Below are 21,688 nucleotides of genomic sequence, written 5' to 3' on the forward strand. Positions count from 1 at the left end.
ATATCAATCCATAGCAGATTGCTAATAAATAGCCCACAATATTTTAAAACAGGCCACGCTATCGTATTGGGCCCATCGGAAGGGACGCGCGAGCGTGCGGGAATCAAAATTAGGGGAGGAATGCCAACGCCAAAATATACGCGGTGGTAGGCTGTTTTTTAGCATTGCTAAAAATTGGGGAAGGTTTGGGTGAACTATTGGAGTTCGTTTTTTCTCTTTTTTTCCTAAAAAAGTATTGGGGGTAAGATTAGCAGCCTCTTGGAGTTGCTCGGGGGTCTTTTAAACGCCCGGTTTGTAGTTGAGGATATCACTTAGTCCACGCGTAATAAATTGGGGGTTACGTAGATTTTTTCCTAGACAGGCATAAACGTCAGGAGTCGATGCCTTGCTGATTCATGCAATTTCTTACTTTCGTTTTGGAGGCTTGCAGGTGTGATTGAGATATAATCCTTGTCGTCGAAAACAAATATGAAGTCTCCTATTTAATTAATTGTTGCTTTGTCTACTTGAACTGTATATCAAATACCAAAGTCAACAAGCAACACAAGTTGTCCAGCTCTGAATTTATTACACAAGCAGTCAACACAAGCAAAGTCTTTATTTGCACAATACTTTACACTGGCAGGAACGAAATGTTGACCAAGCAACATGCATGGAAGCCTGATCCAAACCCAACACAAATACTTTGGTCACTGCGCCACGTTCTCAAGCCACAGTCAGTTTCTCCTCTGCTGTGGCGCCTGTGGCCTGCGCCACGCACCGGTGCAGCACCATCGTTTCAACGGTGAGCCCGGGTCCGAACGCCACCATGACCCCCCACTCCGGCGCCCCCTCCTCTTCCCCCTTCTCCATCCGGCGCCGCAGCTCGTCAAGCACGAAGATCACCGTGACGCCGAACATGTTCCCGTAGTCGCTCAGGACGCGTCTGCTCGCCGCCATCTTCTCGGGCTTGAGCTGGAGCACGGCGTCGATCTGGTCCAGGATCGCCGACGAGCCCGGGTGCACATCCCAGAACAGGTCGTTCCATCCGGCGCCAATGCCGAGCGGCTCGAACGCGTCCAGGAGGCAGCGCTCGATGTTGTCCCCGATGAGCGTGGGGACCTGCCTGGCGGAGATGTTGCCGCCGAAGCCGCCTTTCGTGAGGTGCATGGAGACGGCGTCCTCGGACTCCGGTATGATGTTCTGCGCGGCGGACACGATCTCGAACAGCGGTCGCTCGGCGGGGGTCGCCACGGGGTCGGCGCCGACGATGACGGCCCCCGCGCCGTCGCCGAACAGGCCCTGGTTGATGAGCGTCTGGAACTGGAAGGGCCCCTCAGCGGGCCTGGTGAACATCAGGACGGTGAGCTCGGCGCAGACGACGAGCACGCGCGCGCCGCGGTTGTTCTCGGCGAGGTCCTTGGCGACGCGCAGCGCGGCGGCGCCAGCGAAGCAGCCGTTGAGGTAGAGCATGGTGCGGCGCACGGTCGGGCGGAGGCCCAGGAGCGGGACCAGCTGGAAGTCGACGCCCGGGATGTGCGCGCCGGAGTTGGTGGTGACGACGAGGTGCGTGATGTCGGCGGCCGGGCGGCCCCACTCGGCGATGGCCTTCCGGGAGGCCTCCGCGGCGAGCTCCGGCACCGCGGTCTTAACGATGTCCAGCCGCTCGTCGAGGGACGGCGAGAAGATGTGGTCGAGGAACTCCGGGTGCGCGCTCAGGAGCTCCTCGGTGTGGTGCAGGTAGCGCCTCTGCACGCCCAGTTTCTGGCCTGATGGGACACACACGAATCCACATCAATATCATGCATCGTCAGAGAGCGTTTTGGTTAGGCCAGAGGTAAATGATACTGTAAAAATCTTGTTGCATGCTTACAAACTCTCTTGAACTTTTCTTTGAGGCCAGTGAGGTGCTCGCTCTTGGTGGCGCGGAAGTAGAAGTCGGGGAAGTCTTCCTGGAGCACGCAGTTGCCCGGGTTGGCGGTGCCGATGGCGAGCACGGCCGCGGGGCCGTCGGCACGCCGTGCGCGGCAGATCTCGTGGACGTTGGCCGGAGCGGGAGCCCTTCCCATGGTTGCTGGCTTTCTGCTATGCTACTACTTGCTATTGCTACCAGCAGTAACACGGAGACACGGAGAGAGAGCTTGTTGAGTAGATGTTGCTGTCGCAGGTGGCTTTGCTGAAAGCCACGGGCGTCGTGCGTTTATATAGCAGCAGATCAGCAGATGTGCAGGGCACGGCCATGGACCGTTCCGCCTGACCGGGTCCATTTCGCCGGTGCGGCGGCCGGCGGCGAAGAGATGTGACGCGGTCAGTATACATTTCCCGCAGTCTTTTGTATTAAGAGTCAGCAGTCGCCGCTTTGCAGCATAATACTGTAGAAGGGTACTCCATGCGTATGCATCCCTGACATCCTGCATCCCGCGTCCTTAATTATGATGATAATCATGTACGTGTCAAGTTTTGAAAAAGATCAAATTTGTCATGCATGGTTCCTTAATTGTATGCTTTGCGTATACTTTAGAAATTAAAGTACGGCAAAGTTTTAAACAGTACATCTACTAATAGGTCATCGTATTCTGACATTGCTGGGCACAGCATTGCTCGTGTGCCCGGCGGCGAAGAGATGTGACGCGGTCAGTATACTCATCCTGCAGTAGTGCAGTTTGTTAATGAGGGTCAGCGGTCACCGATTTGCAGCAAACATACTGTAGAAACTTACTCCATACGTTTGCATTCCTGACAACCCACATTCCGCGCAGTTTATCTTTTTAGCCTGGTTCCTGCCCGTAATTATGATATCATGTAGTATGTGGCAATTTTTTAAAAAATTCAAACTTGTCATGAATGGTTTCTTACATGCATGGCATATATAATAGAAAGTACACATTAGATTTTTTATATATCTAATAGTAGGTTCTCATATTCTGATATGGCTGGTTGGACGGTTGGAGAAGCCGACCAGAGCAGGAAGCATACCATTTCTAGAGAACTCCGGTGTTACCGGCCATTCCGGTGCTGACGTGTTACCAAATGCGTAGCACCTAAACCGGTGTATAAAAAATTCAACTAAAATATGAATGAATAGAGCATCCAAGTTTGGTATATCCACGAGGGTGACGCAAATACTCGCTTCTTCCATCTCAGGGCAAATGGTAGACGCAGGAAAATCTTCATACAACGCCTCCGTAAGGGAGCGGGTTGGATCTTCAACCATAACGACAAACATCGAGAATATCATGAGTGCCCCCCGCCATACACGAGACTTCTTCTAGTCCGATCTTGATCTCCCAATGGTAGACCTATCGTCACTGGATAGACCTTTCTCTGAGGAAGAGATATGGCAGGTGATATGTCAGATGCCACAAAACAAGCCCCGGGTTCTGACGGCTTCACGAGCCACTTCTTCAGGAAATGTTGGCAGATTATATGGTAAGACCTAACTGCAGCTATCAATTCCCTCTACAACTCGTGATATCAGGATCTAAACCTTATGAACAAAGCAAACATTGTCCTGATACCAAAGAAAGATGAAGCAGAAGACATCCACGAATTTAGACCGATAAGCTTGATTCACACGATTGCCAAGATCATCACCAAAATCCTAGCCTTGCGTCTTGCGCAATTCATTAATGAGTTGATCTCACCCTGTCAGAGTGCCTTTATAAAAAAACAAAGCATCCATGATAACTTTTTCTACGTGCGAAATCTCATCCATAGGTTTCACAGAACCAAGACCCCGGTCCTCCTTTTGAAGCTTGACATCTCCAAGGCTTTCGATTCGGTGCGATGGGACTACCTAATATCACTCATGCAACATAGAGGTTTCCCCATAAGGTGACGGAACTGGATCGCAGTTACTCACAACCTCCACCTCGCGAGTAATGCTAAATGGAATCCCACTCGATCCAATCCAGCACGGGCGTGGACTGCGCCAAGGCGACCTGCTCTCCCCTTTCTTGTTCATCCTAGCCATTGACCCTCTGCACCATCTGTTACATGTCGCTACGGAAAGAGGGCTACTAAACAAGCTTAATGGCCCACCGTTAGATTCAGAGTATCCATGTATGCGGATGATGCCGTCATACTCTTAAAGCCCACTTCTCAGGATGTCACGAGTTTGAAAGACCTCTTACTACATTTTGGTGCGGTAACCATCTTACAGACCAACCTACATAAAACAAGTGTAACGGCCATCAGTTGTAACAACATCGACCTCGACTCAATCCTTGCGAACCTACCGGTGGCACGAGCACCCTTTCCTCTTAAAAACCTCGGCCTACCCCTTTCGACAAGGAGACTGCGAAAGCTGGATTTCCAACCACTAATCAACAAAGCAACAGGCAAGCTATCCACCTGGAACAGAAAAAAACTTAATGCACGACTCGGGGTCAGTCTCACCAAATCGGTGCTACCTTCACAACCGGTTTATCTAATGATGGTGCTAAAGCCAACAAAGGAAGTCCCGGAGGAAGTGGACAAGATCCGCAAGCAATTCCTTTGGGCAGGAGATAAGGCAATTTCAGGAGGGAAGTGCAAGGTCAACTGGACCAAAATGACGCTACCAAAGGAAAATGGCGGCCTTGGGGTCCTTGACCTCAAGAGATTTGCGAGAGCCCTGCACCTTCGATGGCTCTGGCACGAGTGGATTTCTCCTGAAAAGGCTTGGGTGGGAACTGAGGTGTCCTGCGACGAAATAGAGATATTGCTTTTCGCGTCATGCACACGCATCAACCTGGGAACGGCAAGAAAACCGGCTTTTGGCATTCGGGCTAGATCCAAGGAAGACGTCCAAAAGATATTGCCCTACCCCTCTTCGCTAAAACAAAACGAAAGAAACGGTCGGTAGCGGATGCCCTATGCAACAATAATTGGATCCGTGACCTTAACCACCGGATAGGCTTCACGACGGCACATCTGCTGGAATTCGTAACCTTATGGAACCTCGTTACACCGACTGAACTACAACTGCAACAGGAAGACCATATAATTTGGAAACTAACCTCCCACGGTGAATACACTGCAGCATAGGCTTACAGAGCTCAATTCATGGGCTGCATCGCTAGCCAAAGATTGCGACTATCTGGAAAATGTGATCTCTCACAAAATGCAAATTCTTCGCATGGCTGATCCTTTAGATCGAGTCTGGTCCTCAAACAGACTAGCACGCGGAGGGTGGGATCACAGCCCATCATGTCCCCTGTGCATGAGGATAATGGAAACGGCACATCAACTTCTCTCGAGCTACCGTATACGAGACGCGTACGGAGCCAAGTGGCAGCATGGATTGGATAGCCTAATCTCGACCCGGCGGAATGGCCGCAAAGCGCGATGCCACTGGAATGGTGGGCAAACATCACGACGACGTCAGACATCTCCCGCAAGGCTATCCGTAGCCTAGCGCTACTTGTCAGCTGGAAAATCTAGAAGGAAAGGAACAGCAGAATCTTCAACCATCATGAATCATCGGTGCCGACCATCATGGCAAAAAATCAAGAGCGAAGCATCATCCTGGATTGCGGCAGGAGCTAAGTGCTTAGCGGCCCTCTTAGCGCGAGTGTAATTATGTACAGTTTTTCCCTTTGCCGGCTAGCTGGCTAGTAAAACCTCCTCTATTTCAATGAAATGCGTGCCCGTTCGTTCAAAAAAAGAATAGAGCACGCAAGCATCTACCATCATGAGTTTGAGGTTGAATAAAATTTGTGCAAGAAGAAATAAAAAAATAAATCAGCATACGAATAGTTGTGAGTGCAAGTGTTCATGGCTGACCCGCAACAGTTCTTGGACTCTTTCATGTACATGTCCTTCGTGAGCCTAGGAGAAAGCTCGAGTTGTTTGAAAGCATTATGTGTCTTGACGAGCCACCACCGCGAACGTGCCAGCCTGGTTATTCGTTGGGCGATAAAACCAAAGGTGTCAAGTGTAGCTTCGACTTTAGAAGCTAGTGATTGGGAGCTTAAGCAGTCAAGTGGAGTACCGGCACATGCCATATAATCCAGTGTTTACATTTGTAAAAAAACATTAGTGTAACGATTAATTTTGAGTGATTGAGCTATATATACCATCTATCACCACTCGAGTCGGAATTAAGAGGAAGTTTAGACTTATTCAGAAGACATCAAAGCCAAGAAAGCTCTCAAATTGGCCATGTATGGCAATCAGCGTATCCTTAGTGAGTGATTAGCGTTACATTAGGCCTAACTAAGCAATCACAAGGTCATGATGCCTTGTGCTTTTTTTTCGAAACGAATCAGGCAGGAGAACTGCCGATTATATTAAAAAGAGGAGAGATCTCAGACTGGGAACAACAATAGAGCCACAAAAGTAGCTCCCAACACATAATGCCGACTCAACTCAACCCAAACCAAAAAAAAAACTCAATGATCGATCGGATTGAGACATCGACACAAGTCATACAACGCTAACGCCTGAGCAGCAACCACCACTCCGCACCACCACCACCCAGAAGAAAACCTGACAAGTAGCCCTTATCGCCAGCGCGGTCGTCTCCGACGATGTCCCACGCCGAACCAGTCGCTGCCACATAGGACTGACTGCCGCAGTCCGCTGCAAGCCGTGTAGCTACCAGGACTTCTCCACCATACCATCGTCGGCCTCAAGTCACACACACGGTCGTCGATCTCTCGATCACGGCTACGATGCCTCGTGCTTTGTTTCAATGAATATCCATCCACCCTTGGAAAGGAAAATGAAGTAGGGGAACTCGTCCTGGGGCATGCAGCAGTTCGCCGGGTTTACGGCGCCGATGGCGAGCACGGTCCCGGGGCCATTCCCACGCTGGGCGCGCCATGTCTCGCGGACGCCGGACGGTGGCCGGAACGCTTGCACTTCGTTCCACAGCTGGTTGATTGGTTGCGAATTTGCGATTGGTACCGGTACCTGCCTGCAGTCAAGAGTTGTTGCTGTCCCAGGTTGCTGCTTGCTGTTGCTGAAAGCCTGAAACTGAAAGGGCCGGACGTGGCCGCGCAGCCAGCCAAGACTGGGTCTTGTCTATTGTGGAGAGATGTGACATGGTCAATTGGTCAATCTTCAGGGTTAGCGGTCAACGTATGCGTCTGTAGACCGATGACAGCCGGGCAGCTGGCGCGTGTCGTGTCATACGCTCGTACGGTCGGCACGCCTGCGCGCATTCGGCTCGGCAGCCAGTCTCCCTTCACAATGTCTCCAAGGACGAGTTTTGAAAAGATTATCCCTGCAGATGATTCATATATAGCAACCACCGTTATGCAAGTTTTGGAAAGAGTTTCTTCTTTCTTGTACATCCACAACAAGGTCGTTTCTATCGTGACCTGGGCTGCTGCTGGTATGGCAACCGTTCATCGGCGCATTTGGTTCGTGCAATTAAAAATGGGCTATTATATCCATACCATTACAAATTAATTTTGCCATCTTGAAAAATACTATAATGGTCAGAATCCAGGTGGTGCCATTTGCATGCGACGTAATTGTCATGTCTTTTTTTCCTCCAACCCGTTACCGGACAACCACTGGTATAGAATTGGCCTTTAGTCCCGGTTGGTAAGGTGCAAATCTCCCGAAAATCCATCCGGAATAAACCAATCAGGACAAAAGGCTGTGTGGGATTCGAATCCACAACCTCCAGCCTCGTGCGTAGCTTCCTTGGCATCCCACCTACACAACACATCTGACTATATAGGGGATGCAATCCTTTTGTATTAACTCGTGGGGACCATTTTATCCCGGTTGAAAATACCAACCGGGATAAAAGACCCCCTTTTATCCCGGTTAGTATTACAAACCGGGATAAAAGGGTTCGAGGGATTTAGTCCTCTTTCGACCACCCCGTTGGGGACCCTTTTATCCCGGTTTGAAACACCAACCGGGATAAAAGATCCCCTTTTATCCCGGTTGGTATTACAAATCGGGATAAAAGGCTCTCGACCCTACACCAACCGGGATAAAAGGGGGGTCTTTTATCCCGGTTGGTGTTTCAAATCGGGATAAAAGGCCTCTCAGGGTCTTTTTTTTCCACTAGCCTTAATAACCGGGATAAAAGGTCCCGGTTGGTGAGCCCCCCACCAGTGACCGAGCTTTAGTCCCAGTTGGTGAACCTTTTGTCCCAGGCCAACTTTAAACCGGGACAAAAGGGGCGCATCGAAAGCCAATTCTCTACCAGTGAACAAGGACAATTTTTGCTACGTCAGCACGTGGGCCGAATTTTGTGAATTCTCAGCCTACTAAAGCGTTAAATAGTTTTAACTAAGCCAGTTTTATGCTTTTTGCATGCATTGAACATGTTGAATGACTTCAATCAAAATTTTACTGACTCTAACACAACAATTTGAAGTCACTAATTGAACATTTTATGTAAAATTGTTCAAATACTACATTCAAAGTGTTAACATCTTACAATCAAAATGTTGAACTAGTTCATTCAAAGTAATGGTTTTCTAAAAAAAGAAATTTATATAAATATTAAGATCTCATTTGGTTGCATTTATCATGATATTTTTTTAATTATCAATAGTATTGCTATGCAACCTTGGATCTGTTATATGTCATGGTATGCTTGTACTGATGTATCTTGCATGATTGAAATATTGGAATTTTTATTTTGCGATGATGTATGTGAATTTATCGGCCGCTAATATCTCAAAATAGTGTCAACATTGCCTTACGCATGTTTTTTTTAAAAAACTGAGCTACCATTAAGTTTCAGGGGTATTCGGGTTAATTTACATTCAGGATTGTCAAACGATCAACTTCTCTACGCAGTCACTTATCAGAAAAGCCCATTCCTTAGAAAGGCAAGTCTTAGAAAAGCGGTTCCAAATAGAGCCATAATTCTGCTTTCTCATCCAGAACTTCATATTTTTCAATTACTAAGTGCTATCTCCACTGTAGTGGGCTGAAGTTCGAATTGGGCCAATATTAAGCTTAAATTAGGACTGCACAGTAATCATGCTGAATAAAAAGATTTAGGCCAAAAAAAGCTGAAATTGGGCTTTTTTTTAATTCAGTGCACTTCTTATGAAAGAATAATCGATGTAGGTCATCAAGTTATCCCTAAGTTTTGGGCTATGTTTATTGGGTTAGAAGTGTGTGAGGATTTTTTTTCTTTCTTTCCCGCCCATTGCAACGGCATATTTGCTAGTCCAATACCAAACCAAAGTCAACAAGAAACAGTTGCAGCAAGTTATCCAGCTCTGAATTTGTTCCACAAGGAGTCAACACAAGCAAAATCTTTGCACGATATTTTACACGGATGAACGAAATGTTCACCAAGCAACATGCTTGGGATCCAAATCCAACACAAATTGGTCACCCGCAAAAAACAGTCAGTCCCTCCTCTGTTGGCGCGCCTGTGGCCTGCGCCGCGCACCGGTGCAGCACCATCGTCTCAACGGTGAGCCCCGGTCCGAACGCCACCATGACCCCCCACTCAGGCTCCCCCTCCTCTTCCCCCTTTTCCATCCGGCGCCGCAGCTCGTCGAGCACGAAGATCACCGTGACACCTTGCATGTTCCCGTACTCACTCAGGACACGTCTGCTCGCCGCAAGCTTCTCGGGCTTGAGGTGGAGCACGGTGTCGACCTGGTCCAGGATCGCCGACGAGCCCGGGTGCACATCCCAGAACAGGTCGTTCCACCCTGCGCCAATGCCGAGCGGCTGGAACGCGTCCAGGAGGCAGCGCTCGATGTTGTGGCCGATCAACACGGGGACCTGCCTGGTGGAGATGTTGCCGCCGCAGCCGCCTTTCGTGAGGTGCATGGTGATGGCGTCCTCGGACTCCGATATGATGGTCTGCGCGGCGGACACGATCTCGAACAGTGGGCGCTCGGCGGGGATGGTCATCACGGGGTCGGCGCCGACGATGACGGCCCCCGCGCCGTCTCCGAACAGGGCCTGCTTGACGAGCGTCTGGAAGTACCCCTCCACGGGCCTCGTGAAGACCAGGACGGTGAGCTCGGCGCAGACGACGAGCACGCGCGCGCCGCGGTTGTTCTCGGCGAGGTCCTTGGCGACGCGCAGCGCGGCCGCGCCGGCGAAGCAGCCGTTGAGGTAGAGCATGGTGCGGCGCACGGTCGGGCGGAGGCCCAGGAGCGGGACCAGCTGGAAGTCGACGCCCGGGATGTGCGCGCCGGAGTTGGTGGTGACGACGAGGTGCGTGATGTCGGCGGCCGGGCGGCCCCACTCGGCGATGGCCTTCCGGGACGCCGCCGCGGCGAGCTCCGGCACCGCGGTCTTGACGATGTCCAGCCGCTCGTCGAGGGACGGCGAGCAGACGAGGTCGAGGAACTCCGGGTGCGCGCTCAGGAGCTCCTCGGTGTGGTGCAGGTAGCGCCTCTGCACGCCCAGTTTCTGGCCTGATGGGACACACACGAATCCACATCAATATCATGCATCGTCAGAGAGCGTTTTGGCTAGGCCGGAGGTAAATGATACTGTACAAATCTTGTTGCATGCTTACAAACTCTCTTGAACTTTTCTTTGAGGCCAGTGAGGTGCTCGCTCTTGGTGGCGCGGAAGTAGAAGTCGGGGAAGTCTTCCTGGAGCACGCAGTTGCCCGGGTTGGCCGTGCCGATGGCGAGCACGGCCGCGGGGCCGTCGGCACGCCGCGCGCGGCAGATCTCACGGAAGTTGGCCGCCGGAGCGCTCCCCATGGTCGTTGCTATGCTACTCCTTGCTACTGCTACCATAAGTCACTCGCGTTTATGTAGCAGCAGATATGCAGGACACGGCCAGGTGCCCAGGACCGGGTCCATTTCGCGGGTGCGGCGGCGAAGGGCTGCGACGCGGTCAGTATACATTTCCTGGCATCCTGCAGTTTGTTTTTAAAGGTCAGTGACTTTGACCGCTTTGAAGCAGAGTATGTGGCAAAGTTCTAAAAGGATCAAACTTATCGGTTTCTTATATGCTCTGCGTATATTGTAGAAATTCATGTCGTTTTTTTTATATATACATATAGGTCGTCGTATTTTGACATGGCTGCTTGCAGCCCACGTTTACTATTTTTCAAAGGTCTCTTTCGTGAGTCCAGGGGAAATCTCACATTGAAGTGGAACCATCGCCACGTACCTGGTTATTCGTTCGGCGATACGACTACAGGTGCCAAATTATACCCTAAATCTCGAACTTGATGTGAATAAAAAAAATTGTACTAGTTTCGACTAGAGCTAGAGATTTGAGAATTTAAACGGTTAAGTGAAGTACTAGAATTAGATGAAAAATTTTAGGACCAATGAAGAAATTGAGTTGTACTAGAACAGTGCGTGATGTTGCCACGCAGACATAGCCCTCCGTCTATTTGGTTTGGAATTTATATTTTTATGGTTAAATGGAGCACACAATATTTATGCAATATCAAAGAGTGGACTTTGAAAAGTATCTTGTAAATAAATTCATGCACGTATCGAGATGTTATATTTTGTTGTTTTTTTTTGCTAGATTTAATATTTTTCATTGGATACCTCTGGTTGTAACGAAGCCAACGAAGCCAACGAAAGCTAACTAATATCATTTTTCTATGTTTCAAAGTGTCTGGGTGCATCATATAAGCCAAAGTGACACTCGATTTATTAGTTAACAAATTATCAATTTGTATCTCTATCATTTTTCTATGTTTTTGTTTCTATTTTGCAAAGTGGTAGTCAATTTATTAGTTAATAAATTATCAATTTGCATCTCTATCATTTTTTTACATCTTTATTTATATTACTTGTGGGTTGGACAACGAGGTGATTTCGTTAAAGGTAGAGGGTTTCTTAGGAAACTGCGTGAGAGAGGTATATGGACTGCAGGTTGTATTCCGACAAAGTACGGGGTTTTTTTAAAAAATTTGTGTGAGACCTTGGATGGTGGGTTCGATTCCGACGATGTTTGAGGGTTTTTTTGAAAGATTACCGGGGCTCTCTATATCTAGGCTGCAGGTTAGATTTTGACAAAGTTTGGGGGGGTTTTGAAAAATTTTCTGTGAGGCCTTTGGACTGTTGGTTCGATTTCGACAAAGGTTGGGGTGTTTTTGAAAAATTGTCAAGCCTATGTTTGACGACCTGGCCTGCAGGTTGGATTTTGACAAAGTTCAGGATTTTTTTAAAAAAAAATTATGGGGCCTTTGGACTGTTGGTTTGATTTCAACAAAGTGTGGGGTGTTTTTGAAAAATCACCATCCTCTGTTCGACAATCTGGTCTGTCCGCGCTTGTTCGACAATCTGGTCTGTCCGCGCTCGATCCGACGGCTGAAATCTTTTATGGCGACGTGATAGCCTCCCTGGCCTTGAGTGCGACCAGGTTTAAGTCATCTCTACTATAAAAAAAGCAAAGAGGACAAAAAAAAATGGTCCGTCATTCGGCCGACGGACGATGTCCCTCGCTCCGAGAATTCTAGGCCGTCCGCTTTAGCACCCTACGCGCGGAGGGCGTTGACCTGGAGATTGCATGATTTCCGTTGCGCGCGATTCCTCCTCCGTCCGTTTCCCTCCGCGCGGATCCATCCGCCGCCGCCACAACTCTCCCTCAGTCGCCCATCGCCATCCCGCCCCTCCCTTTCCTCGCCTCCGCGCCGCCAGATGCCGCAGCCGGCGCAGCCACTCCCTCCCTCACCCGTCGCCATCCACCGCCCCTCCCTTTCCTCACCTCCGCGCCGCTAGAAGCCGCGGCCCCATCCTGAGTCGCCACATCGCCGGCATCGCCGCAAGCGACTCCGCCCCTCCCTGAGTCGCGGATCCATCCGCCGCCGCCACAACTCTCCCTCAGTCGCCCATCGCCATCCCGCCCCTCCCTTTCCTCGCCTCCGTGCCGCCAGAAGCCGCTGCCGCCGCCAACACTTCCTCCGTCGCCCGTCGCCATCCTGCCGTCGCCATCCACCGCCGCCCCTCCCTTTCCTCGCCTCCGCGCCGCCAGAAGCCGCAGCCGGCGCAGCCACTCCCTCCGTCGCCCGTCGCCATCCACCGCCCCTCCCTTTCCTCACCTCCACACCGCTAGAAGCCACGGCCCCATCCTGAGTCACCGCATCGCCGCAAGCGACTCCGCCCCTCCCTGAGTCACCGGCCGGATCTCCGCAGCACGCCAAAGGCCTTTTGTACTTCTTCAGTTCGTCGGGTCTGATCACGGTACTTATTAGTTTCTTTGATTGTCGTGCATCTGAACTTTGTGTGACGTTCATGTTTTGTTTGCAGCAACTCCCAGTTGCCGCCCGCACGTCGTCTCCCTGTCGCCACATGTCCTGGTAAATCTGTAGGCCAATCAAGGTGACACCATTCTCCTCTTCCATCCAGAACATGTGAATTCATTTGCCTTGTGTTCAAATGCAGAGGTTGTACACATATATTAGATGAGAGCCGCTTGATGACTCCGGTTAGCAGATCTTTTGGGCACCAGTTTGGGTATGAGTAATTCCTTTTCTCACATCGAGAATGTTTCATTTGATCATATCATTCTGTAGTTTAACTTCACTAATATCAATACAGTAGCTGGTTGTTCATCATCCCTAAAGCACACGCTGCATTAAACGCTTGCAGACAAGGTGCTCACACAAGAGTTTTTTCGATTTTAATCAATAATTTTGTGTTATTAATTTCGATTCTGCCTTGCCTTCCTGTCAAGAAAAGGCTTCATGATCATTTGAGTTAGAACTACAAGTCATTTGAGGAGAAGGGATTTAGAAGTTCTTAATTAGCAATTACATTTTTTTTGCTACTTTCAAAGGAGCAACTGATATAAATTGATGGTTTTATTATCCTTTAATAGGTACTGATTTGTCATGTGCAGGCTTCAGAAGAGCAACTGTTTTTGGTACAAGCTAGGAGCGTGAGGGGAAACTCAGCCTGTTCTTGATCATCTCATGTAAGAAGTTTGATTCTTGCTTTACATAAATGAGTAGCCGGACCTTACAAGACTGAATATCCTTTCACTGTCAGCACTGCTCTTTGTTTGATCCCACTTGTCTTGGTCTGACAATCGATTTTGTATTGCCTACTTAGTGCTTAGTGTGTAAATCAATTGCCACTGTTGATGTGTGTAGATATAGTTCAGAAACCAAAAATTCTGAAAATGCAGCTGCTATGGTCCAATTCTGAGTATACGCCCAACCCTTGGTCCCGGGGTCGGATGCGCCCGACCCCTTGAGGGTGGAACTCCGCCTCGCCCGACCCCGAGTGAAGCTCCGCCTCACCCGACCCTAAGTCCTGGGGTCGGGAGTGTCCGACCCCTGAGCAGAACGTTGGAGTAGTCCGATGCTATTTTTCAAAAAAAACCCTGACATTTTGTGATATCAACCCGCAGTCCAATTCTGAGTATACGCCCGACCCTTGGTCCCGGGGTCGGATGCGCCCGACCCCTTGAGGGTGGAACTCCGCCTCGCCCAACCCTTGGTCCCGGGGTCGGATGCGCCTGACCCCTTGGTCCCGGGGTCGGATGCGCCCGACCCCTTGAGGGTGGAACTCCGCCTCGCCCGACCCCGAGTGAAGCTCCGCCTCGCCCAACCCTGAGTCCTGGGGTCGGGAGTGTCCGACCCCTGAGCGGAACGTTGGAGTAGTGTTTTGCGGAAGGTAACATGTAGTAATTAGATCCAGTTCACATATTGAATACCTTTGGCTGTCCTCTCCAATTTTTGCTGATCTGTCCCACATAATTTTTCTTCATCTTTCCACACAATTTTTCTTCTTGCCACATAATTTTTGCTGCTGCCATGATTGATCTGGCACAGGATATTAGCTTCCTATTAGCTGCTTGATTTGTGCTGTTCTTGCCTCATAATTTTTGCTGCTGCCATGTTTGACAAAACATAGTGCTATACAACCATCTACAAAAATAAAATGATGCATTGAGCACATCCCCCCTCGGTTAGCAATTTTGCAGATGTAGAAATACAGTTCCAGTAATGGTTAACCACTATCTAGGTGCTTATTTTCACAAGGAGTGTTACCTTCTAATAATTCATTCACATGTTCCATTTAAAACAATACACATAAATGACACCACTTTGGTGTACCTATGTATAGTTTAAAATGTCAAATTGTACCCACCGTTGCAAATTAAAAAAAGATGCATTACACATAAATTGTTCTCCTGGCATCATCAAAACCTGAGATAGTTGTACCAGCTTTGGAAACTCTTACTGCATTGGTGAAATTAAATCCTTCAAAGTTGCATATGAATGGAAAGCTAATTAGCTGTGGAGCTATAAACACCCATCTTCTATCAGCTGTAGACTTTATTTTCAAACAAATTACGATCCTTAGTTTAAGTGTCCTATAATCTGCTTTTACTTTAATCGTTAGTGTGCACTTCATGCTTTAACCATGATTCTTATCTTGTGTGTTCGCTGACCTGATCAATTACTTCGAAACACTAGAATTTTCGTTAGGCTGACCTAATTACTTTTTACATTATTTGTTTACATGCTATGGTTTACATGTTGATTAAACGCATGGCAAGAATAACCTATCTCAGTTTGGCTACTTTCACTTGGAAAGCAAGCTTTATTATTGTTTCCTCATACTGTTGTGATGTATTTTATACTTGCATCCATTTGCCAGCACATGCTCATGAAATATATCAATGAATATTAATTTTCAAGTCTCATGTATCTTGATGCAACTACAGTAAATAGTTACTAAAGTGTATCTTGATATAACATACACTTTAAAGAGTAATTATAGGTTTGGATTGATCTTCATCTGCATTTATTCTTACTTATAGCTGAGTGAACCATGGATCTTCATTTGTTAGATATGACATATTATAGTTAATCAATAATTCCCCTTCTTAGTGTATGTTATATGGACTTCTCGATCGTGAAAACAATTGCAAATTTTGTGGCAGAAGAGTGAAAGGGTATTTTGCCTCTTCTGAAGTTTGTGCAGGGACTATCGTTTTGATGGAACCATCCGGGTCAATGCGGGATAGGAAACATTTTACAGATCTCACCAACACAACAATCCAAGGTGAGGATACAGTTGGACATTTGGTTCGTGATGTACTATTGTTACTCATTGTGTCATTCCAATATGATGAAGGTACGCAAACCCCACATCATGTAGATCCTAAGGAACGTGATAGAGAGCGCAAGAGATTCCTGGTTGCAACAATGTCTGATGAGAAGAGGATCGAATATAACCGTACAATCTGTGAGAGGCGTATGAGGAGAAAAACTGAATAGGGTGCCATTCAGCACATTCCAAACCATCATCAAGGTACTATTGTGTTCTTTGATTATCTCCACTCTTGCATCCTTATTTGTCATGATAAAATATTGACACTCTGAAGTTTACGTAGATGACATTGTACACATGGAGGCAGATGAAAACGATGGCTGGCTCCATAGGGGAGATTTGGGAGAAAATAAATACAGACTTTATGTGGGAACAACTGAATCAGGTGCGCCTGCACACTTTTGTTGTTTTAGAAAATATGAATGTTTCAGAAGGTGCTTTATTTTTATGATCTTTTAAAGATGGAGATGTTGGTTTAATCAATGATGAGGCTCCATGTGGTGAGATGGAAGATTTATGTGATCAGAGTTGTATCAGCCCTCTGTGTGAAGGAGGTAACCTGTGCTTAATAATCATATGATATGGCTATGATTTCAGGAATTTCTAACTCTAAAACTTTTTTAGATATAAACGCCGCATTACGCAACGATGATGATACTTTTGGTGACATGGGGGACGTTTGGGATGAAAGTTGTAGTAGCCCTGTGGGTGAAGCAGGTAATCCCGTGTTGGCTAATTATTAGTGCTTTTTGATTATGAATGCTTCCTTTAGATGTATAATTTGTACCTTTGTTCGGTGGGAAGACTGTTGTCTTTGGAGGGGATTTCAGACAGGTTCTCCCTGTTGTGCGGAAAGGATCCAGGGCGTAGATAGTTGATGCTTCTCTACGGAGGTCGTATCTTTGGGAATCCATGCACCACCTTAAGCTCGTGCGCAACATGAGGGCGCAGAGTGACCCGTGGTTTGCAGAATATCTACTGCGCATTGGTGGTGGCACGGAGGAGGTTAACGGAGATGGTGATGTATGTCTTCCTGACGATATATGTGTCCCGTACTCTGGGGATTCTGAGAAAGATCTTAACAGGTTGATTGAATGCATCTTTCCAAACCTTAATGCAAACATGACAAACAAGGACTACATCACCTCCAGAGCGATTCTATCTACACGTAATGATTGGGTGGACAATATTAATATCAAGATGATCGGCATGTTCCAGGGTGGGGAGATGGTGTACCATGGTTTCGACTCCGCGATTGATGATCCGCATAACTACTATCCGTCGGAGTTCCTTAACACATTGACTCCCAACGGGCTTCCTCCACATTTGCTAAAGCTCAAGATCGGCTGCCCGGTCATATTGCTTAGGAATATCGACCCCGCGAATGGGCTGTGCAATGGTACAAGGTTGGTGGTTCGAGGCTTCCAAAAAAATTCAATCGATGCTGAAATTGTGCTGGGACAGCATGCCGGAAAGAGGGTTTTCCTTCCTCGAATACCGTTGTGCCCCTCTGACGATGAGATGTTCCCATTCCAATTTAAGAGGAAGCAGTTCCCTATTAGGCTCAGCTTCGCCATGATGGTCAACAAGTCACAGGGCCAAACTATACCAAATGTGGGTGTGTACCTGCCCGCCCCTGTGTTCTCTCATGGTCAGTTGTATGTTGCTATGTCTAGAGCCACAGCTAGAACGAATATCAAGATCCTCGCCCTCCCACCTAACGCAGAGGCAGATGAGGAACATACTAAAAGGAAGGAAAAGAAAAAAGCTTCTAAGAAAGTGAACGGCCAGGTAATCAAAATAATAATGAACAAAAAGGTACATCAGTGAAGAAGAAAAGGGTACCAACTGTAGATGGCACGTATACGAAGAATATTGTATACAAGGAGGTTCTAACACCATAGGCGAGGTAATATAATGATTATTTGTGCGTGTCTTACATTTTTCATTTATTTTTTTAAAATACTAAACTCATCAATTTCATGTTTCTTGCTCTTGCTAGGTATTTAGGTTGAAGTGGTTGCTTAATGTTGTCACATGATGTAACTGTATGGGAAATTCCACGTATACTGAAAAACTGGATTACATCACATGACTATACATGACGTTTGGGACGTTTGGGACATGCTAATTAGTTCAATATTTATGTTTCATCAAACATTTTTCTGTTTCCTGTGCACATCGAAAAAGAGTGAGTAGATATGCTTTGTTGTACGTTCCTTTGTATTCGTACTTGTTCCACATAATTATTGTCTTGCTGAATCCAATCTTATATGATATACTTATTTTATATTTATAGATGTTTTATATTTTTATTATCCCGTTGAATCCAATATCTTGCTAAAAATTTTGTTGCCCGTAGCAACGCACGGGCATGATCCTAGTTAAAGATTAGTTTTTGGAAAGTATGTTGGTGCCATAAAAATTTCAAATATGCTTCATTGAATTTGATGAATTTTAATTTGAAAAACTGCAAAGGTACACGCAAATTTTTAAGGGAAATTGGGATCATCTCCATTTCTTCTATGACTAGAAAAAGTTTCAAGAATATTGGAGGTGATTTGATTTACTCTTAATTTCCTATATATACGTATAAAATAGGGTTACCGGTTCCTGAGCCTTATCTAGAATGTCTTTTATATGGTAGAAATTTTAGAAACGCATGGAATATAATTAGCCTGTGCATCAGTCGTCAAGCCGCGTCAGTTTTACTTGTGTGGAAACTGGAAAGTCAATTTAGATGACGGCTTAAATCAATCTTCTTTGAACAAAAGAGTATCTGCCCGTTCAGATGGCCGCATGCACCATGTGTTTCTAACTGCTCGGAATATCTGCATATTATATTACCTGTTGATGCCATGCACCGAAGCAAATAATTATAGTTAATCATACGCATAACCGCGAGTCTAGTCACTAATTGACATAAAACCCTCTTCTTGCGTGGCAGTACACGTAACTTGTGGTGTTTAATTAGGCCAGTCTCAGTGCACACTTTCATTGCACAATTACCAAGAGTGAGAACTAGGTAATTGTGCTAGCAGAGTGTTATGGGGATGAAACTCCTCTCACATCTGATGAAACTCTCCTCATAAATGACCTTGCCAAGTCAGCAAAATTACTGACGTGGAATAAAATTTAATACCCATAAAACTCTTTATGAAACTCCATTAAGACCGGCAGCAAGTGGATGTATATATGCAATATATCACGTGTAGTCGCTTGAGGTAAAAAAACAATTTTTTCCTAATGGGCTAAGGCATCTCATTAACAATAAATAAAAAGAGCATATGCATCACACAGAGGCTAGAAACAAGCCATAAATTGACCCATGTGATTTTATCCATTGAAATCCAAGAATAACAAAATTATGTCCATCAATGATTCCTAAAAGATATATTTCATCATATATAGCAGTTAGCACAAAACGTGATCAGCTAAATAGTCCATAGTCTACACTGTTATGCAGCAAAATTTGAAAATTGCACTGGCGCAATAGCCCGATGAATGGTGCGACAAGCTTTCTCAGTGAGGTGTGGAAATTCCAACACTAGATTTCATAAATTTCTAGAATTTAAGAGATTACCCCCAGTCCATTAGCATAAGCATCTCCAAGAAATGCCTAATAAATAGTTCCAATAACTAGTTTTGGGAACGAAAGTGAAAAAACCATGCTCCAACAGTTGTTCAATCTTGTGCCCAATTTTTCTGCACGCCCAATATTGATACCATCTAGAGCTAAATTTGCCCCCCTCCCCGTACTCCCAATCCTAGGGAAAAAATGGCGGAGAAAAAAAATCCCCGAGTTACTGTTCACGAAAGGGGGAAAAAGGTGTTGAGCGTGCGGATGGATGACGTGGCAAGCAATTGTATCTTTTTGGGACTAATTTTCAGACTTTATTTAGAATTTTATTTTTTAGATACTCTGGAAGATGCTCTAACTGTCATAAGAATGGAATCTGCTACATGGGTCACCATACAGCAGTTAAATGAGGAGCATATAAAATGTGTGTTTGCGAGATTGGAGATTGGTTTCCATAAAATGTGTTTTCACTCCATATAATCTTGTTTCTGCAAAAAGAATAATTGAATAGATTTGAAAAAAAAACATATATCAATAATACTAAACTTTGTATATAGGTAGAATTTTTAGATGAAAATGCAAAAATTTTCATTTCAATTCCACTACAGGCTTATAACACGGCTATTTACATTAATATATTGCGAAACAAAATTCCAAATCTGTCCACCTAAGTAATATGGTGGATGAAGTTAAAGTTCCTGCTGGAGCAATCACTAGTGCCGCGAAGTCGCGAACTGGTGCTCCTAAGTGTCTCCACCGAACCTTAGGAGCAACAATTCGTCGGTAAAATGCATCTGAAATGTTTCGTGAAGGCCAAAAACCATCTGAACAAATAGGAAAAGCCATGAGGGGCATTTCTTAATCCAGATGGTACGGCAGCCAACACGGAAGATTAGATGTGTATTGTTAGGTTTGATACGAAGACGTTTCAGAAGATTATGCGATCCCCGTCGACCATATATTTTCCTCATGCGTCAATAAACAGTGGCATATAGCTGCATCTACATAAGAAAACCAGCAAGTAGCTTCTGCAACCATCTCTGCTAAACCAAGTGGGTGCAAGTAAGCTAGCTTGAGCATAGTGATCAAGTGCTACAGCACATACAGCAGCTGATCGAGCAGCAAGAAGATCATCCATGGCCATTCACGCAAACAACAGTAGTGCTCCTGCTACTAGGAATGCTGAATCTGAGATCGTCGATGACATGCACCCGTTCCTGCGCACGTACAAGGACGGCCGCGTCGAGCGGCTCGTGCGCTACACGTTCGTGCCGGCGTCCGAGGACCCAGGGAAACCGGCGGCGTAGCAACCAGGGACGTCGTCGTCGAGCCTGCCACCGGCGTGTCGGTGCGCCTCTTCCTTAGCGTTGGCGCGGTCGCGACGGGCAGGAGGCTCCCGCTCGTCGTCTACTTCCACGGCGGCGCCTTCTGCACCGGGAGCGCCTTCTCCGAGCCGTTCCACCGCTACGCCGCCTCCCTCTCGGCGCGCGCAGGAGCGCTCGTCGTCTCCGTCGAGTACCGGCTGGCGCCGGAGCATCCGATCCCCGAGGCCTAAGAAGACGCGTGGGTGGCGCTCCGGTGGGCTGCCTGACCCTTGGCTCGCCTACCACGCCGACCCCACGCGCATGTTCCTCGCCGGCGCCAACATCGCGCACAGCGTGGCGGCGCGCGTCGTCGCCGACGGTGAAGAAGGCATCAGCATCGAGGGCATGGTCCTTCTGCAGCCCTTCTTCTGGGGTCCCGAGCGGCTGCCGTCCGAAACGGACCGCCACGACGGGCCGGTGTTCTCGCCGGAGTTTGTGGACACCCTCTGGCCCTTCCTGACGGGTGGTGCCGCCGGCAACGACGACCCCCGCATCAACCCGCCGGCCATGCAGGTCGCGTCGCTGCCGTGCAGGCGCGCGCTCGTCGCCGTGGCCGCGAAGGACGTGGTGCGGGACCGCGGGTGCCGGTACGCGCGGCGTGGCTGCGCCGCGGCGAGAGGTGCTGCTGCCGCGAGGTGACGCTCGTGGAGTCGAAGGGCAAGGACCACGGCTTCCACATGTACCGGCCGGAGTGCGCCAGCGCCGTGGCGCTCATGGACCGCGTCGCCGAGTTCATCAACGGGCGGGCAACGTCGTCGTCGCTGATCGCCGACGCCGAGACGGAGCATTTG

The 21,688-nt window shown here is 47.6% G+C and overlaps 4 protein-coding genes and 1 long non-coding RNA gene across 5 annotated transcripts; 3 read left to right on the forward strand and 2 right to left on the reverse strand.

The window, feature by feature from the left end:
* Window positions 1-579: 579 nt before the first annotated feature.
* Window positions 580-2,395, reverse strand: LOC101760477 (bisdemethoxycurcumin synthase). Its single transcript, XM_004957726.3, has 2 exons — window positions 1,853-2,395; window positions 580-1,748 (listed from the first exon to the last, which is right to left on the reverse strand). Exons 1-2 carry the CDS (start codon window positions 2,046-2,048, stop codon window positions 706-708), a joined length of 1,239 nt encoding a protein of 412 aa, XP_004957783.1. The 5' UTR covers window positions 2,049-2,395; the 3' UTR covers window positions 580-705.
* A 6,884-nt stretch (window positions 2,396-9,279) lies between these two features.
* Window positions 9,280-10,622, reverse strand: LOC101777243 (bisdemethoxycurcumin synthase). The gene is made up of 2 exons (XM_004959632.1): window positions 10,430-10,622; window positions 9,280-10,325 (listed from the first exon to the last, which is right to left on the reverse strand). The coding sequence occupies exons 1-2, from the start codon at window positions 10,620-10,622 to the stop codon at window positions 9,280-9,282; spliced, it is 1,239 nt and encodes a 412-aa protein (XP_004959689.1).
* A 2,440-nt stretch (window positions 10,623-13,062) lies between these two features.
* LOC101760893 lies at window positions 13,063-16,049 on the forward strand. Its single transcript, XR_214722.3, has 5 exons — window positions 13,063-13,186; window positions 13,272-13,343; window positions 13,729-13,803; window positions 15,816-15,905; window positions 15,978-16,049. It is a non-coding gene; the product is annotated as an uncharacterized LOC101760893 (long non-coding RNA).
* Window positions 16,050-16,865: 816 nt separating this feature from the next.
* LOC101777663 (ATP-dependent DNA helicase PIF1) lies at window positions 16,866-17,994 on the forward strand. The gene is made up of 2 exons (XM_004959633.1): window positions 16,866-17,744; window positions 17,956-17,994. The coding sequence occupies exons 1-2, from the start codon at window positions 16,866-16,868 to the stop codon at window positions 17,992-17,994; spliced, it is 918 nt and encodes a 305-aa protein (XP_004959690.1).
* Window positions 17,995-21,158: 3,164 nt separating this feature from the next.
* LOC105913809 (tuliposide B-converting enzyme 1, amyloplastic-like) lies at window positions 21,159-21,536 on the forward strand. The gene has a single exon (XM_012843734.1). The coding sequence runs from the start codon at window positions 21,159-21,161 to the stop codon at window positions 21,534-21,536; it is 378 nt and encodes a 125-aa protein (XP_012699188.1).
* Window positions 21,537-21,688: the final 152 nt, after the last annotated feature.

The sequence above is a fragment of the Setaria italica genome, chromosome II (assembly GCF_000263155.2).
Source record: "Setaria italica strain Yugu1 chromosome II, Setaria_italica_v2.0, whole genome shotgun sequence".
Classification (NCBI taxonomy): domain Eukaryota; kingdom Viridiplantae; phylum Streptophyta; class Magnoliopsida; order Poales; family Poaceae; genus Setaria; species Setaria italica.

Excerpts from the sequence above, each read along its gene's own strand:
- LOC101760477 (XM_004957726.3), bottom strand. The coding sequence starts at position 2,048 with ATGGGAAGGGCTCCCGCTCCGGCCAACGTCCACGAGATCTGCCGCGCA. Across the intron at positions 1,749-1,852 it reads AGAAAAGTTCAAGAGAGTTT|GCCAGAAACTGGGCGTGCAG; the intron begins GTAAGCATGCAA and ends GTGTCCCATCAG.
- LOC101777243 (XM_004959632.1), bottom strand. The coding sequence starts at position 10,622 with ATGGGGAGCGCTCCGGCGGCCAACTTCCGTGAGATCTGCCGCGCGCGG. Across the intron at positions 10,326-10,429 it reads AGAAAAGTTCAAGAGAGTTT|GCCAGAAACTGGGCGTGCAG; the intron begins GTAAGCATGCAA and ends GTGTCCCATCAG.
- LOC101777663 (XM_004959633.1), top strand. The coding sequence starts at position 16,866 with ATGCACCACCTTAAGCTCGTGCGCAACATGAGGGCGCAGAGTGACCCG. Across the intron at positions 17,745-17,955 it reads CTAAGAAAGTGAACGGCCAG|GTATTTAGGTTGAAGTGGTT; the intron begins GTAATCAAAATA and ends TGCTCTTGCTAG.
- LOC105913809 (XM_012843734.1), top strand. The coding sequence starts at position 21,159 with ATGTTCCTCGCCGGCGCCAACATCGCGCACAGCGTGGCGGCGCGCGTC.